Raw genomic sequence first — 15,001 nt, forward strand, 5'->3', positions numbered from 1 at the left:
TCTGCTTTTTAACTCTCGTCATTGTTTTTCCCCTTTTCTTAAATACATTTTCAGTCAATACAGAGATGCCCTGTGAAGCTTCTGGGAGTTCACACAAGCTGACGGTCTCTGTTTTCAATGTTGGCTTTTCATAAGCTGGCTGACTGGCTCTGCTATCGTCAGATTCCAGCTGTTAGAGACCTATTTCAGTTATCCTTTTGTAGGAATTGAATTCAGCTCGAATGTCCTGCTGTCCAGCTGTTATGGAGATATAGCTTAGCTTGGAAGACCCTCTTGTTTCACTTTCCTCTAAGGCTGAACTAACAGCTTCTCACTGTTTACTCAGTGAAATGTATTATTATATACAATAAGGGGAGCCAGGGGGTGTCATGTTTCTTCATTTATGGATTTTTCATGAGAGATTGATCACTTATAAGTAAATCTGTAACTTGATTTAGGCATATAACCTGAATCAAACGTGTAATTCCCTTTGGCCTTTGTTCTGCGAACTGCAGTCACACCGAGTAATGAATACTTTTATACTCCAAATAATTTATTGGATTTTAAACAAATATATGTCCTGCTGAGCAGCTATAATGGCCTAGCTGAAAAAAAATGTGAATTTAATGATCAGTGCATACAAATAAGTCAGAAAGGCTTTACGGTGTTATCTTAACAGAGAAATGAGACAGCTGGTTGGCTTTTCAGATATTTCAGAATTTTGTAAACATAGCGATCAGCTCATGCAGTGCAATGGCTGTATGGTAGGTTGGCTAAAGAAATTCATTTGTAAATGTCAAAGCCATGCAGATTCTTTCCTTGTGTTAAGATGGCCTACTCTTCATCAGGATAATCCATGAGGGGATTAGCTAAACAATTAACAGTTTCAGATGGCCCTTGGCCTGATTATTTTTCAAATGCTCTTAAAATTAGGTCACAGCAGATGGGTATTTCATGTCTGATTGAAATGTAATTGACAAGATATATGTATCTATATACATAGGTATTTAGATAGATATCTCACAAAGAACAACTATTAGAGTGTATATTCTGTGTGTGGTTTGTCTTTTCAAGTTCCGTAAATTTCCATTTGGAGAATATGAGGAAAGCCAACCATAAATCTGGTTTATCTAAGCTTGTTACCATGAGTACAAACCCTTAAAACACAAGGTTACCTTCCATAGATACTCGCTCATGCTTTCAGCCTCAGTGTGAGTGCATACAAAAGCCAGGATAATATTCTTTAGCACTTGTCAAGCTGGAGTAATTCCAGTGAATATGGATGTTTGTAATGTTAACTGAGGGCCTGACACCATGTCCTGTGTTTCAACAAAAGCTTTCCTGAGCACTCAAGCCTTAAAGTACAGCAGTGGAAGATGATACCTTTTCCTTAAGTCAGATGACAATGAGTAAATTATAAAGTGAATCAAAATCTGGTCTGGTGTTCACATTTCAGTGTTTTGGGGAGGAAAGTTTCAAAACATACAAAGAGTATTTGCTGATGTGTCATGTAGATCGCATTAACATTTGTAATGAAGACTTTCATGCACTGATTTCATTTCTCTAAAAAAGCATCTTTCAGCCAGATAGTCCTCCAGGTGAACTAAGACAAATTTCAGGAGAAGAGGAATGTCGTTCTCCTTTGTTCCTTAATTTTTCCTCCTGCCAAGTTTCAACCTCTGTGTCTCAACACAGGATGATCCAAAGTGCTTAGCGAGTTACTTTCTTTCCATCTTTGCCTCCCACCCTGCCCCGTTTCAAAGTCTGTCAATAGAGGTATCCAGCTTTTCCAAACAACTCCCAATTTTAATTTGAAAAGAGCCTGGGACAAAGTTTGTGTCTCCAATTAATGGAATAAGAAATGCTGAACTCATTGGATTTGTAGAGAGGAGAATTCTACTCTAAACAGTAAAAGAGCTACTGAGTGCATTTCCTCTCCTTTCTTTTTGGAGGTGTTTTAAAAATTCAGTTATTTAATAGAATTCGGATAAATCTTGAAAATTGGCAGAGGCAGAATGGACTGAACAGTCTCTGTGGTTGATGGAAATTTTTCCTGCCGCATCCGATGGTTCTTCCCTGGAAAGAAGGCATTACTGTCAAAGAAATAGTAACTGTCACGAACTTGTATGTTCAAGTAAGTCTTTAGACCTCAGAAAATGCTGCCTTTAGGGTAAATAATGCACCAGTAGCAAAAAATAAATAAAAGGCAGTGATGTGAGCTAATAAACAAAAAACATCAAAATAATTCCCTGAAGTCCTACTATGAATTGAGTGAATTGAGTGGTACAGTCAAAAGAGTTGCTGAGTTTCAGTAGCAGATCTTTTTGTTGGTTTTTTAATAGAGAGCTTGTTAGGACAGCTTGCTCGATAAAAATCAAAATACACTCTTAGGAAAGATATTAGTGAGCTTTTCATATTTTTCTTTTAGGATCAGGAGAAGATGAATCAGTTCAGTTGAGTAGGATGACAGAATGTCAGACAGTTTTTCTCACCTGCTTCTACATTCCTACAGTCTTGCTTCTTTATGTCAGAACTATTTTCATCTTGGGTGCCAAATGTGATGAAATTAGGAGGTTTTGATATTCATGTCTTTGTTAGAGCCTAGTTAATATGAAGATGCTAATATTAATAAGGGAACGTGAATACAATTTTTAGTTCCTTTCCTGTGGGAGTGAAATTCTACAGTCTAATGTTTTGAGTGCCAGACATATTTCACACTTAGAAAAATCTGCATACCGTATTGTTCAGAAATATTTCAGACTTAGCATATTTTTATTATACTCATGTTAGGTTTCTGAAAAACAGAAATTAACAACATCTAATTGCATAGCTTATGATTCTGAAAGGAAAATAACATTTATCGTTATTAACCCTGGCAAAATTATTTTTATGTACATGGCTGAATGTAATAGCCTAAGCAAGTACAGGAGTTTTTCATTCACTTACATTATCAAGCCAATGGAATTAATATCTGACTATATATTTAGCTTCTATAATGCATTGCAAATCCCCTGAAATATTTCCTTAAAATATTAAGGCTCAATAACAGCAAGGTAGAAGAAAAGAGGGAGCCACAGATAAGAAAAAATCAGAAGCTAGATTTAGGATGTATATTATTCTTCCATTTTGATTTCTTCTACCTTTTTTTTTATTCATACAACTTTCATACTAGTGCTTAAGTAAACTATAAACTCTTCAGTGAAGTAAACTGTAAACTGTCCCAGTGTTTTCTTCCCCTAAAGATACCGTCACTTCTGTCTTCCCTGAAGAATGAGAACAACCCAGGATTTCTGTGGGCTGCTGGTGTCACTAAGCACAGTTTAGTATTCCATATCACTTGTGAGTGATCCCTGCAGAGCCAGAGGGTTAATTAGCTCAACAAAAATAAAGTACACAATTTTATGTTACAGTAAAATGACATTTGACATTCATGTCTTTCCTTCCATTGCCACCTGTGCCCATCCACACCACCGCCAGAGACCTTCCTTTCCTGTCACGCTCCCTTCACTTTATTTTTTCATGCACTGGCTGCTGAGTGCAAATTTATGATCTGCAAAGCATCCTGCAATGCTTCAGCTTCCTTCACCTTATTCTTGGCTTACGCTTTCCTTAGAACCTCCCATTTTCTCACATTTCTGCTACTTTAAAGAGATTACAGTTCAGGTTTGACAAATCCTTCCCCTTTTCTCCTTGGATTAATTCCTTAGAACGTTTTTCATGAATTATTTCTAGCTAATTAGTAACCTGTGACTGTGCCTTCTCATACCCTAGGGGTTGGTTTACACATTTTAAAATTCTTCTGCATCTGCGACTGTATAGGCTTGAACCAGGAATGATGGAGGTAGGCTGATAGATGTACTCTGAGAATTTAGTCCCTAAATGATCTGTGTTGAAGAAATAAAAGTCATTAATTTATTGTTATTTTTGGATCCATTGTTGATTTCTTTCCCCAGTGTAGAGATGGATGGGCAAACAGGGTGATGAGGCAAACATTGTTTTTATGGCCATGGTGGCATCTCTAAGATAATGGATTAATGCTACTGCTTATTTTAGTGGTTTAGAAAGCATATGTTGCAAGTGAATGCAATATGAATATCACTATTTTGGGGAATATTGCTGCTTGTGACAGGCTGCATTTGATGGTGTTAAATGAAGTGAAGGTGGCCCCACCTTTGTTACCTCTCCACTCCTGGATTAAAGCTCAGAAGAATTAGCTAAGCCTTAAAAATCTCCCTTCCTACCCTATGCTTTATTGCTGTGTGTGGGAAATGCTGAAATAAATCAATCATGAGTTTAAAGTTAAACAATAAATTATTAGTTATTAGGGACAGAAGTCCTGCTGACAGTAGTTGCAGATAAAGGAAGAGTGCATGGTACACCCTCAGTTTAAAACTGCAATGGGAAGCCAGCCATTTAATCACTTGCTGCAAACAGAACTGTGTTTGCTTTCCTGTACCCATGGAGCTTATCAGAGTGTTGTTGTTTTATTACAAGGGGTTACAAAATTAAAAATAGAACTCAGGTGGATATTTGGAACAGCGAGTCATGTTAGCTTAAGCAAACAGTTTTGTTACACGGTGCGGCTGTGAAAGGTAAGAGATGCATCACATCTCCCATGCAGTGCAAAGGTTTCCCACCTGCCCCATCCACCAGCACATGGATCTCAAGCAGCGTAACTGGGGCTCTCCTGATGGGTTTTGTCATGTGGATAAGTCCATCGTTCCGTTGACGCAGACTAATCCAAATTCGGAAATACAGGAAGAAAGGGATGTCATGGCCTGCTTGCCCTGAGGCTGAATTGTATATTAGAGCCCACGAAACTGTGGGAATTGTGGGACCTTCTGTCATCACCCACCTCTGAATTATTCCTTAGCTCATTGATGCCTCTGAACCCCAAGGTAAATGGGGTTGGTTTTACAGACCTAGGCAAAGGTTTTGACAGGTATGTCATAGAATCAGGAGGGGTATTGTCTAGGTTAAGGACATGATGTATATAGGTACATCCACTGTGCTGATGTCTGTTGCTCAACCTGTCTGAATTGCTGCTGCTTTTCATTTATCTACGTTTGGTGGGGATGATGTAGGTGATACTAATAAAGATTAAGGAATATTCTCATTACTGATTTTAATTGCACTATTTTAAATTTGAATTAAAAAGTCATTTGAGCAATTCAAACACAAACAGAATTTCAGAAAGAAATACTATGCTATTAAAAGCCTTTGTCCCATCTAAGAGCTTACATGGTTCATGATATAAAATGTAGCAAGTGCTAGTGAAAATTATCCCCTCTGATATAGTTTAGATAGAACTAAAAATAATTGAGTTTTAGAATTCCACAAGAGTATTTTTAGTCTTTTTTTGTTTTTCTTGGTGATATGTGCAGAAGAGCAACTAAAATATTAATGATTTCACTATGATACTGCAAATTCCTGTTTGGTTCTGGGGAAATTTCCATGTTTGTCATGTAAATGACAGTTCGAGCATGTTTGTCTAGAAATAGTAGCACCAGCAGTTACATGCCTACATGTAAAAGATAAAGATTTGTTTTTCTTTTTTTTTTTCATTTCCAGGATTTATGAGAAATTGAGAACTACTGTGAAAGCCCCAACAGAGACAGGGATACTCACCTGTGACTGCCAGGCTGGCACAGTGTTATTTCTCAGTTCAAATTCTTCAAGAATTATAAAAATAATAGATATCTTTTCCTCTTAGAAAAAGAGAGTCTTCAGCTTTTCATTTCTTTCTTTGCATTTTATTGTAACTAAAATTCCCGTGTATTTTTAATTAATACTGTCTGGTTTTCCACATTTCAGGGATACCACTGTACAAAGCCTTACCCTGCAGCCTTCTGTTAAAGACGGTCTTATCATTTACGAAGATTCACCACTGGTCAGTAGTGACATTTGGATTGTATATCTGAAAGTGTTTTTCATTTGAAACAAGTAGTTTAACATGCTGGCTTTTCAAATAGGATTTTTGTTTTGGTGATTTGATTACTTTTGTAAGTCAGTGAGTGGCATTTCATTAACTTTTACTTTGGTCACATTTGTCATGTTTGCTGTGCTAAATGCCAAATAAGATGGTAATCTTGGGAGTCTAAATGCATGAAATGAGCGTGGAAAATAATTTAGTTAGTGTACACCTGACATATTCTAACGTATACAGTGATATTTCGAGTGGTATCTCCAACCTACCTGCTAAGTTGAACTGCAAACAGCTCTTCCAACCATTTTTTAGTTCTTTCAGCTTCACGTTGACAGTGTAGATGGAAACTGCTTTTGCATGTCTCTGTCAGCACTCTGGTTCACTCTGTCGGGCTCCTCATCTCCCTCTCGAGCACAGTCCTTTCCACCTCTGTCCCAAAAAACAGAAACACCCACCTTTATCATCTTCCTTCTTCCTCTTCTCTGCTAAACTTTGATCATAGCTTATCCCTGTTCTTGTCTCAATGTCACCAAGGTGTCACCACTACTGAGACATCAGTAATGCAGTTTCTTGCAGTTATTTTTGAGGGGGTCATGATGATTTGATTCTTTTCTCTTTTAGGTAAAAGCGGTGAAGCTTGGCCATGTTTTGGTAATTGATGAGGCAGATAAAGCACCGACAAATGTCACCTGCATCTTAAAAACGTTAGTAGAAAGTGGGGAAATGGTTTTGTCAGATGGAAGGCGAATTGTTGCCCGTAAGTAGATGAAAGCATTTTGATCATTTGCAGTTAGATGTAATGTGTTGCTGGTTTTCAGCAATTACATTACTAAGTAGAGACCCAAAAGAGCCTGAATGGAAAACGTACATGATGCCAAAAGGTTAGCAATTAAAGAATTAGCAATCATTTTCTTTATTACTTCAGCAATAACTACGAAGTTTTCCCAAATGAGCAATCTCAATAATTTTGCTGAAAAAAAAATATGTTAAATTAAAAAAATTGTAAGTTGACCTTTCTTTTTGTCATTCGCCATAAGAAATAAAGTTCTAGATGACCAAAGTGTGATCTTGGTTTTGCCCCTCTGGATAGCTGGGGCAGAATTTGATCAGATCTGTAACTGAAGATAGGAGTATATATAAGGTTGAATTGTTAAGGTTTTCATCTAATCAAATATTTCATATGCTTGTGTTATTTAAATATATTCTGCAGGGTGAGAGTATTTTGTGATTTAATGGAATTTAATTCATCTGAATTGCAGGAACTAAATATTTTTAATTATTTTTCAAAGAAAAACCATGTTTGAAATCCCCTCTTAATGTTAATAGACACTGTGTTTTACGTAATTAGTTGCTTTTTAACCATATTGGGAACAACATTTAAGTATGAGTGGAGCAATCATTCCCTTGCATGGCACAACACTTGTCTTTTGCTTGTTGTTATAAACTGTAGGTGGGCGTTTTTAAAAAGTATCTTGCTAACCAGCCTCAATTCTTACTGTAGTTTTTTAGAGGAGGTAACAGGATTCCCAAACACCATGTGCCACTGGAAACACACTGCAAGGGAACAAGTGGGGTCAGTCTGATTCATTTTGGAGAGACGGAGCCTTCACATGTGTGAAATCATGTGTCTCTGACTTCTCATGGATTTTTGTAATAACCAGGAGGAGTTTCAGTCCTCTGTTCCCAGAGTGGATAATATCAGACCAGTATAAAACCACATGTTATTCACCATTGGCTTTGGCATTTTGCTGAAATTAAGCATAAACAGGAAAATTAGTCCCAACCACAAGAACAGTGGATGCATTTTTATTTTTTTAAATGAAACACTTTGGTTAAATTTTCAGGGAAAAAAATTATGAAACTATAAAATGAAACCTAGAACACTATAGTTGAATGACATGCTAAGAAGCTATTGAACTTTCTTTTGTAACTGTTCTTCTAATTCTAAGTATTCTTCTAATCTAATTATGTTTGTTTAATTCATTCACAATTGCAAAGCTTAAATATGTAATTAATAAATCTTATTTCTTTTCCAGATGATGCTCTTGTAGAAGGAAGAGAAAATACAATAGTTATTCATCCTGATTTTAGGATGATAGTTCTAGCAAATAGACCTGGATTTCCTTTCTTGGGTAATGACTTTTTTGGCACATTAGGTAAGTGATTCATATTAAATGGTGATCTTGAATAGAATTGATTAATAAAATGACTGTCTTTATTCATTAGATTTCATGGGAAAAAGGGGTCCTTATGCATATTGATATTTGGTTTCACATAAGACACTCATGGTGAGATACAGCTTGAAGACCAACCTGTGAATTTAAGTGTCTTAGTAAAAGTGCCTGAACTTGCCCTGAAGAGAACAGCTGCATGTGGTCATCTGTGTTACAACTAATTTATTTTATGGGATTTGTCCGAAGACAGCAGATAGACAAGGATACACTAAATCATTATTAATGAGCATTTGTTGTGTACAAATATAGCAAAACCAGCTGTAAGCAGCTTGATTCCTGACATCAGTGGTTAACACAACTGCTCACCATTTTTATTCTCCATATCAAACAATGGAGGCTTCATGGATGGTTCTTTTCTCTTCTCTTAACAGAGGAGGCTAATGTCTTCTTTAATGCTACCTGCTTCTTCATCCTCATTAACCTCTCCTTCCACATGATCTGTGTGACAGACCTTTTTAAGATACATGTATTTGACACAATATTGAATTTGTCCCAGTTTCACATAAGGTTGTCCATATTTTGCATCCAAGTTTTTTGTATCAACAGCAGCCTCATTTCGTAAAGCTCCTGGTAGGTCCTAAAAATCCTGTGTGTCAGCAAAGATTTCCCACAGCTTCATCTCACAGCAGAAGAAAGGATTTGTGTTGCGTAAGGGCGAGTAATGAAGAATTCATCGACATGCATAGTCCCGTGTCAGTCTAAGTGGGCCTCTCGCAAGGCTTTGGCAGTGTTATACACCTGCAGTACCAGCTGAAGGGCCCTCCGGAGTCCACCGACTGTGTTGTCTACATTGGCGAAGCCACTTATGCAGGCACCCTAATTTTCTGTGTCTTTATCTGTTGGCCTTGGCTGTAATGCTTCTTCTACAAGAAATAATAGCGTACTCAAAAAAGCAAGAGCAAACCCAATTCCATACTGCTTGATAACCTTTTATTTTTAAGATGTAGCTCCCAGTGAACGGGCATTCTGTGTCAGAGACTCATTGGTCTGAATTTTACCCAGCAATGTTGCCCCAAGATGTTTTAGTATAGCCTGTTTCTTTTTCATGACCTTATTTCCCTCCTCACATGAACCTTTTAACAGAGTCAGTCATCCCAGCATTATTGCTTGTGTCCCACGTGGCAGAAGCTTAGTTGAGGTTTTGGAGTTCTTCATTGCTTTTGTTTTTCAAGCATAGCAGCGCTTCTGCTTTTAATCCAAGTCCTTTTTCAGCAGGATCTGATGATGCTTCTGCAATGTTTTGTATGACTGCTAAAGGACTCTATGATATTTATAGGTTATGATTAGGACCAATATAATGCAAATATATGGAAATAATATCTTGCCACATTTCTTACCATACTTCAAGACAGGTAGAGAGAAAAGATAAATGCAGTATTTCCTGTAGAACTCTCAACTGGGTTTGCATTAGGGTATTCCTGCATATCAAGATTTCCCTGCATCCTGTGGTGTGTTGCAGGTGTTCACAAATTGGTCCCATTCAAACCTGTTATTCTTTCTCTGTTTCTTTTTCCCCTTTTCCCCTTTTCCCCTTTTCCCCTTTTCCCCTTTTCCCCTTTTCCCCTTTTCCCCTTTTCCCCTTTTCCCCTTTTCCCCTTTTCCCTCTCCTTCTCCTTCTCCCTCGCCTTCTCCCTCTCCTTTTCCTTTTCTTCTTTTTTCTGCTTCATTTTACTTGTGTTTCTTCTTAAAATTAATTTCTCCCTTGTGTTCACCTTCATTAAAACGTCATGAGAGATCTCCACGTGAAGCTTTTCCTTCACATTTTTCAAAGTAGTTTTTGCCTTGTTTGTTTTACCAAGGAGTTACCCAGCATGCTCTTGAGCCATTGCTTTTCCATTTAAGGTGCTTTATGAAACTTAAAGGGGCTGTTGTGATGCTCGCTCTTTATGAATTACTTAACTGTATGCTTTTTCTTTTCTTTTTAGGGGACATTTTTAGTTGCCATGCTGTTGACAATCCCAAACCACAGTCTGAATTGGCTATGCTTAGACAGTATGGTCCTGATGTTCCTGAGCCAATTCTTCAGAAACTGGTGGCTGCTTTTGGAGAACTCAGGAGCTTAGCTGATCAAGGAATTATTAACTATCCCTATTCAACTAGAGAAGTTGTGAACATTGTAAAACATTTACAGGTACAGCACATCAGATTTCATTGAAAACTTGGGTTCATCACTAGTAATTTTTTAATGTGTGAAGCTTTTAGAAAAAGGTGCTGCCATTGTTCATGCATTTTTATTTCATTCTTATGAAAAGTTTTGCATTTCCAAGTAATCATCATATTCAGGCAGTCTGAGGGTAAGGATTGCAGATGTACACAGGCAGATATTTCTTCTGTGTGTTTATTTATAGATATAAAAATACCTTGAGTGTCTGTTTTTCTATTATGTGAGAAAATACCACATTCACACTGTGAATACAGTATGCAATGTTCATACTAGCCTACATTACAAAATTGTATATTCAGCATACAATGCTTCCAGGACAATGCAACTGTTCACTTCACATTGCTATAACTTTTTTAGCTTTAATCATTTACTGGGGCAAAACAAGTCCCTGCTGCAAAACTTTAATACATCCCAGGGGGAATTTTTCAGAGGAAAGTGTTAGATGGAGAACAACTTAACATGCAGGTACTTAGGATCCATGATTGCTTCCTACACACATTTTAACTGTCAAGTCATGAATTCTGATTTAATGATGATTTTTTTTTTTAAGACGACAGTAGAGTCTGACTTCTGTCTTTATAAATTGAGAATACTTTTTGTCTGAAGTATTTGAAATTTAAAGTATCTTAATACTCTTTGCATGGCAGTGCTTTTATTTTGTTCTGTTTATAATAATGAAATCAATAATTTGTGCAATTTATAGGCTATTTCTTGAATTACTGAATCTTAGATTGATAAAAAAGATAAGTGTAAATATTACTTGTAATCATTACAATTACAATATAATTTCTCAAATTCTTTGGCCTACTATTCCCATGTTTAACACTGCCTATTATAACGGGGTTGCATGATGGTTTTGTGTTTGTGCTCATAAACATGGTCACTTACGTTCATCCAGACATTTAGATCCTGCACCTTAGAATTACTTCTTTTAAAAATCTTCCATCTAGATTTCTGGGGAGAATAGATTTTTGTGTTCTGTGGTCTCTAGGGTGCAATGAGGTCCTGAGGCAAAGTAAATTTGTGCTATTATGATAATAATATAAAGAAAACATAATTATATCTGTATAACTTTGTACTAAGGGTTAACAGAATCCAGACCTGAAAGCTGAGGAATCCATCCGAACAAACATGTAAGCAGAGTAGTTTATTAGGACCCATTACCAGTTAATAGGTATTTGCTTACCAAACTGATAGAACGTAGACCATGTTGATTATATCACGGATGTCTTTAAACACAGAGTTACATTTGAAATGCAAGTGGAAGAATTACAGACCTGAGGAACAGCCGCTATGCTGCTGAAAAGCTGGTCGTTTAGGGGTCTTGTTGAATGAATTCCTCCCCATCTTCATACTCTCTGGCTGTTCTGACCTTCCTGTGGGGCTTCTTTCCTTCATCATCTGCCTCCAAGTAGTCTGAAGTTGCCCTGTTTTCTGTCACGCACTGGTGCGGAAACATGCGGACTCTTTTTTTTGAGTGTAAACAGCATCTAATTGAAGATTGGAAGAGTGACATTGCTCATGGTCTTAAGGCCACTTACTCTGCTTGTGTCTCCTTCCCTTAACCAGATTAGTGTGGTCACTGCTACCTGGGTGTTGGGCACAGATCAGTGGGGAGGTTTCCTGTCTGCTGGTTTTCACCTCTTTCAAAGTCAAGTCCAAATAAATCTCTGCCATGCAGCTTTGATTTCTTCTGTAGCATTTTTTTTCAAGATCCCGGCCTCTTTGAAAGGATACAACATTTTGTTTACTGTAACTTGTTTTTCAATATGAATAGTAAAAAGGCTGGGAGTAGCCAAATGTAAACAATGAGTATAAACATAATGGTTATTCCAAAGTAAGAAGCTTTTTAGGTCTTCAGGTAGAGAAGAAAGAGGAAGGAGGGAAATGAGTCAATAAAATTGCTGGTCCTTAGGAAGGAAGGAGGGAAGTTAGTCATGTTGTTAAACAATTTCCCTTAGAGCAGTTCCACAGCCCCACTCACTTTGTACTATTGTGTTGATTTCTTTCACATAAATTTGGATTTTTTTTTTCTGCTGCAAAAATAGGTTAGATGTTTTGAACGAAAAAATTGCAGTTGATTACTGTTATCTGAGAGAGCATCTGAGCATCAAGATTAGTCAGTTAAAAGAATACTGTGGTTACTGTGGCATCAACATATTATTAAGCTAATCTCTGCAATCTGATTAATTGTGGTCTCCAACATATAGGGCTGCATCTACACTGTAGTTACAAAGGCATCTTCCCATAAACATTATGCAAATAGGGAACCTGTAACAATTTCGTTATAGCTTAGACACTGTGTTCACAGTTAGGTTGCCTCTGTACTAAATCTTCCTTAAGGAAAGTTTTGTTTGGTGAAGCATGGGATACCAAACTAGTTTGAAGACCTGAAACTGAAGGCACAGGGAAAGTTGTCTACTGCAGGTGCCAAACTTGGGTGCTGCAACATTTTCTCCTCACTGATTGTAAAAGGAATTTGAGTCTTGAAACTCTAGATTGCAGGTAACCTGAAGCTTTCTTTTTTGTCCTGCTTGCCTGCAGTTTTCAGACTGTCAAATGCCAGAAGTAGTGATGCTGTGAGTGGCTTATAGGCAAGCTGAGAAGCTCTGCTCTTGCTCTGTTGGGTTACCCTATGCTGCCTGTAACTCCCTTTGTAGGCTGTGACTGCTCCTCTGAACGGTCTGCTCCTCAGTCTAACATACTCGTTTTCATGAGACATTTTGTATGTTGTTTTGCAGAGACCAGATTCACCCAGTATCCCCGAGAGATGTTAATCAGGCAAGCCCTGTTAGTCCGGATAAAATGGAAACGGTTTTTCTACTAACTCTATTGACTTTGGGAAACCTGAGATTTTTCTGATAGGCCTTCTTTCTTGTTTGTATCTGAGATTGCTTTCTAATAGTAGGCACTAGTGTAACAATGGGGACAGACTTTTTAGAAGGGCATGTTGCAACAGGACAAGGGGTAATGGTTTTAAACTAAAAGAGGGGAGATTCAGACTAGACATGAGGAAGAAGTTTTTTTACAATGAGGGTGGTAGAACACTGGCCCAGGTTGCCCAGAGAGGTGGTAGATGCCCCATCCGTGGGGACATCCAAGGCCAGGCTGGACAGGGCTCTGAGCAACCTGATCTAGTTGAAGATGTCCCTGCTCTTTGCAGGGAAGTTGGATTACGTGACCTTTGAAGGTCCCTTCCAACCCAGACTATTCTATGATACTGTGAATTTTGAGGCTTTAAATGTCTGAGGTATCTTCTGGCCCTGACATCTACTAGTTATCAGGCTTTTAGGCCTGTTCAGTAAGCTTTTGTGCTAAGAGAATACTTTTTTCTGTTCAGCCTAGTCTTGAAAGGAAGCTAGGCTTATCAAATCACAGTTTGTATCCCTTTCTTACCTTGCTGCCAAACACACATCAATAATAAACTTTTACACTTTTCACCAGCCATGCTGAATCTCAGTTACTAGTTTTCAAAGATAATTAGATTTCTGCCGATTTAATCAAAACCAGTGCCTATGTGACAGAGAGGTACTGTTTAAAATGAGTCTCCCTGTGAATGAAAACGCAGGGGAGAATTCAGCTGTTTCTCTTGGCAGTGGACGGTGACCACTAAAGACACATGCACTGGTTAATCAATTAGTGTGTGTGTCGCTCAAGATGAGCCGCAGACATGGTGCTTCTTGCCCTGCTGACAGGACAACTGAGGAGACTCAGAGCTGGCAACATTCAATGGAAAAAGGCATTGGGGATACAGGGGGAAGCCAAGGGTGTGGAGGGATGAGCAGGGAAGGAGGGACCTGCTAGTGCCCTGGGGGGCAGGATGAGCCTTTGGGATGGTGCTGGCAGGACGGGAAATGTGTGGGCATCTGAGGTCACTGGGCTGTGTAGGGAAGTGAGGAATAGTGAGAACACAAGTTTAAAGTCTAAAACATGAGCCAACAGTGTGTCCTGGCCAGCTAAGAGAGCCACCCGTGTCCTGGGTGCACCAAGCACAGCATTGCCAGCTGCTGAGGGAGGCAATTGTCCCGCTCTGCTCTGCACTGGTGCGGCCTCACCTGGAGCACTGTGTGCAGTTCTGGGCAATACAGGATAAAAAGGATATAAAGCTACTGGAGAGTGTCCAGAAGAGGGCCACAAAGTTGGTGACGGGTTTGGAGGGGAAACTGTATGAGGAGTGGCTAAAGTCACTTGGTTTGTTCAGCCTGGAGGAGACTGAGGGGAGACCTCATGGCAGCTACAGCTTCCTCACAAGGGGAGGAGGAGGGGCAGGCACCGAACTCTTCTCTTTAATGACCAATGACAGAACCTGAGAGAATGGCAGGAAGATGTGCCACGGGAGGTTCAGGTTGGACATTAGAGGGTGGTGGAGCACTGGAACAGGCTCCCCAGGGAGGTGTCACAGCCCCAAGCCTGACAGTGTTCAAGAAGAGACTGGACAACACCCTCAGACACATGGTGTGAACTGTGGGGTTGTCCTGTGCAGGGACAGGAGTTGGACTCGATGATCCTTGTGGGTCCCTTCCAACTCAGGACATTCTATGATTGTATGAACAAAAATCTGGACTCTGCTTTTAAGCAGACTGTAGCAATACATGTACTCTTGAAAAGAGATTCAGAAAAATATGGCTTTTTCAACAAACCAAATTCTGTCGCATCTCCCCATCAAATAAAGCATAAAATATGTATATAAAAATACAC

At 38.6% G+C, this 15,001-nt stretch overlaps 1 protein-coding gene across 1 annotated transcript in view; it reads left to right on the plus strand.

Annotated features, from left to right (window-relative positions):
- VWA8 (von Willebrand factor A domain containing 8) overlaps positions 1-15,001 on the plus strand; it is a 191,819-nt gene that overhangs the window by 94,089 nt on the left and 82,729 nt on the right. Inside the window, exons 22-25 of the mRNA XM_021286771.2 lie at positions 5,794-5,869; positions 6,527-6,662; positions 7,942-8,061; positions 10,065-10,270. Of these exons, the coding sequence (XP_021142446.2) occupies positions 5,794-5,869; positions 6,527-6,662; positions 7,942-8,061; positions 10,065-10,270 (538 nt within the window). The remainder of the gene's footprint in view (positions 1-5,793; positions 5,870-6,526; positions 6,663-7,941; positions 8,062-10,064; positions 10,271-15,001) is intronic.

The sequence above is a fragment of the Columba livia genome, chromosome 1, assembly GCF_036013475.1.
Source record: "Columba livia isolate bColLiv1 breed racing homer chromosome 1, bColLiv1.pat.W.v2, whole genome shotgun sequence".
In the NCBI taxonomy this organism is placed as follows: Eukaryota; Metazoa; Chordata; class Aves; order Columbiformes; family Columbidae; genus Columba; species Columba livia.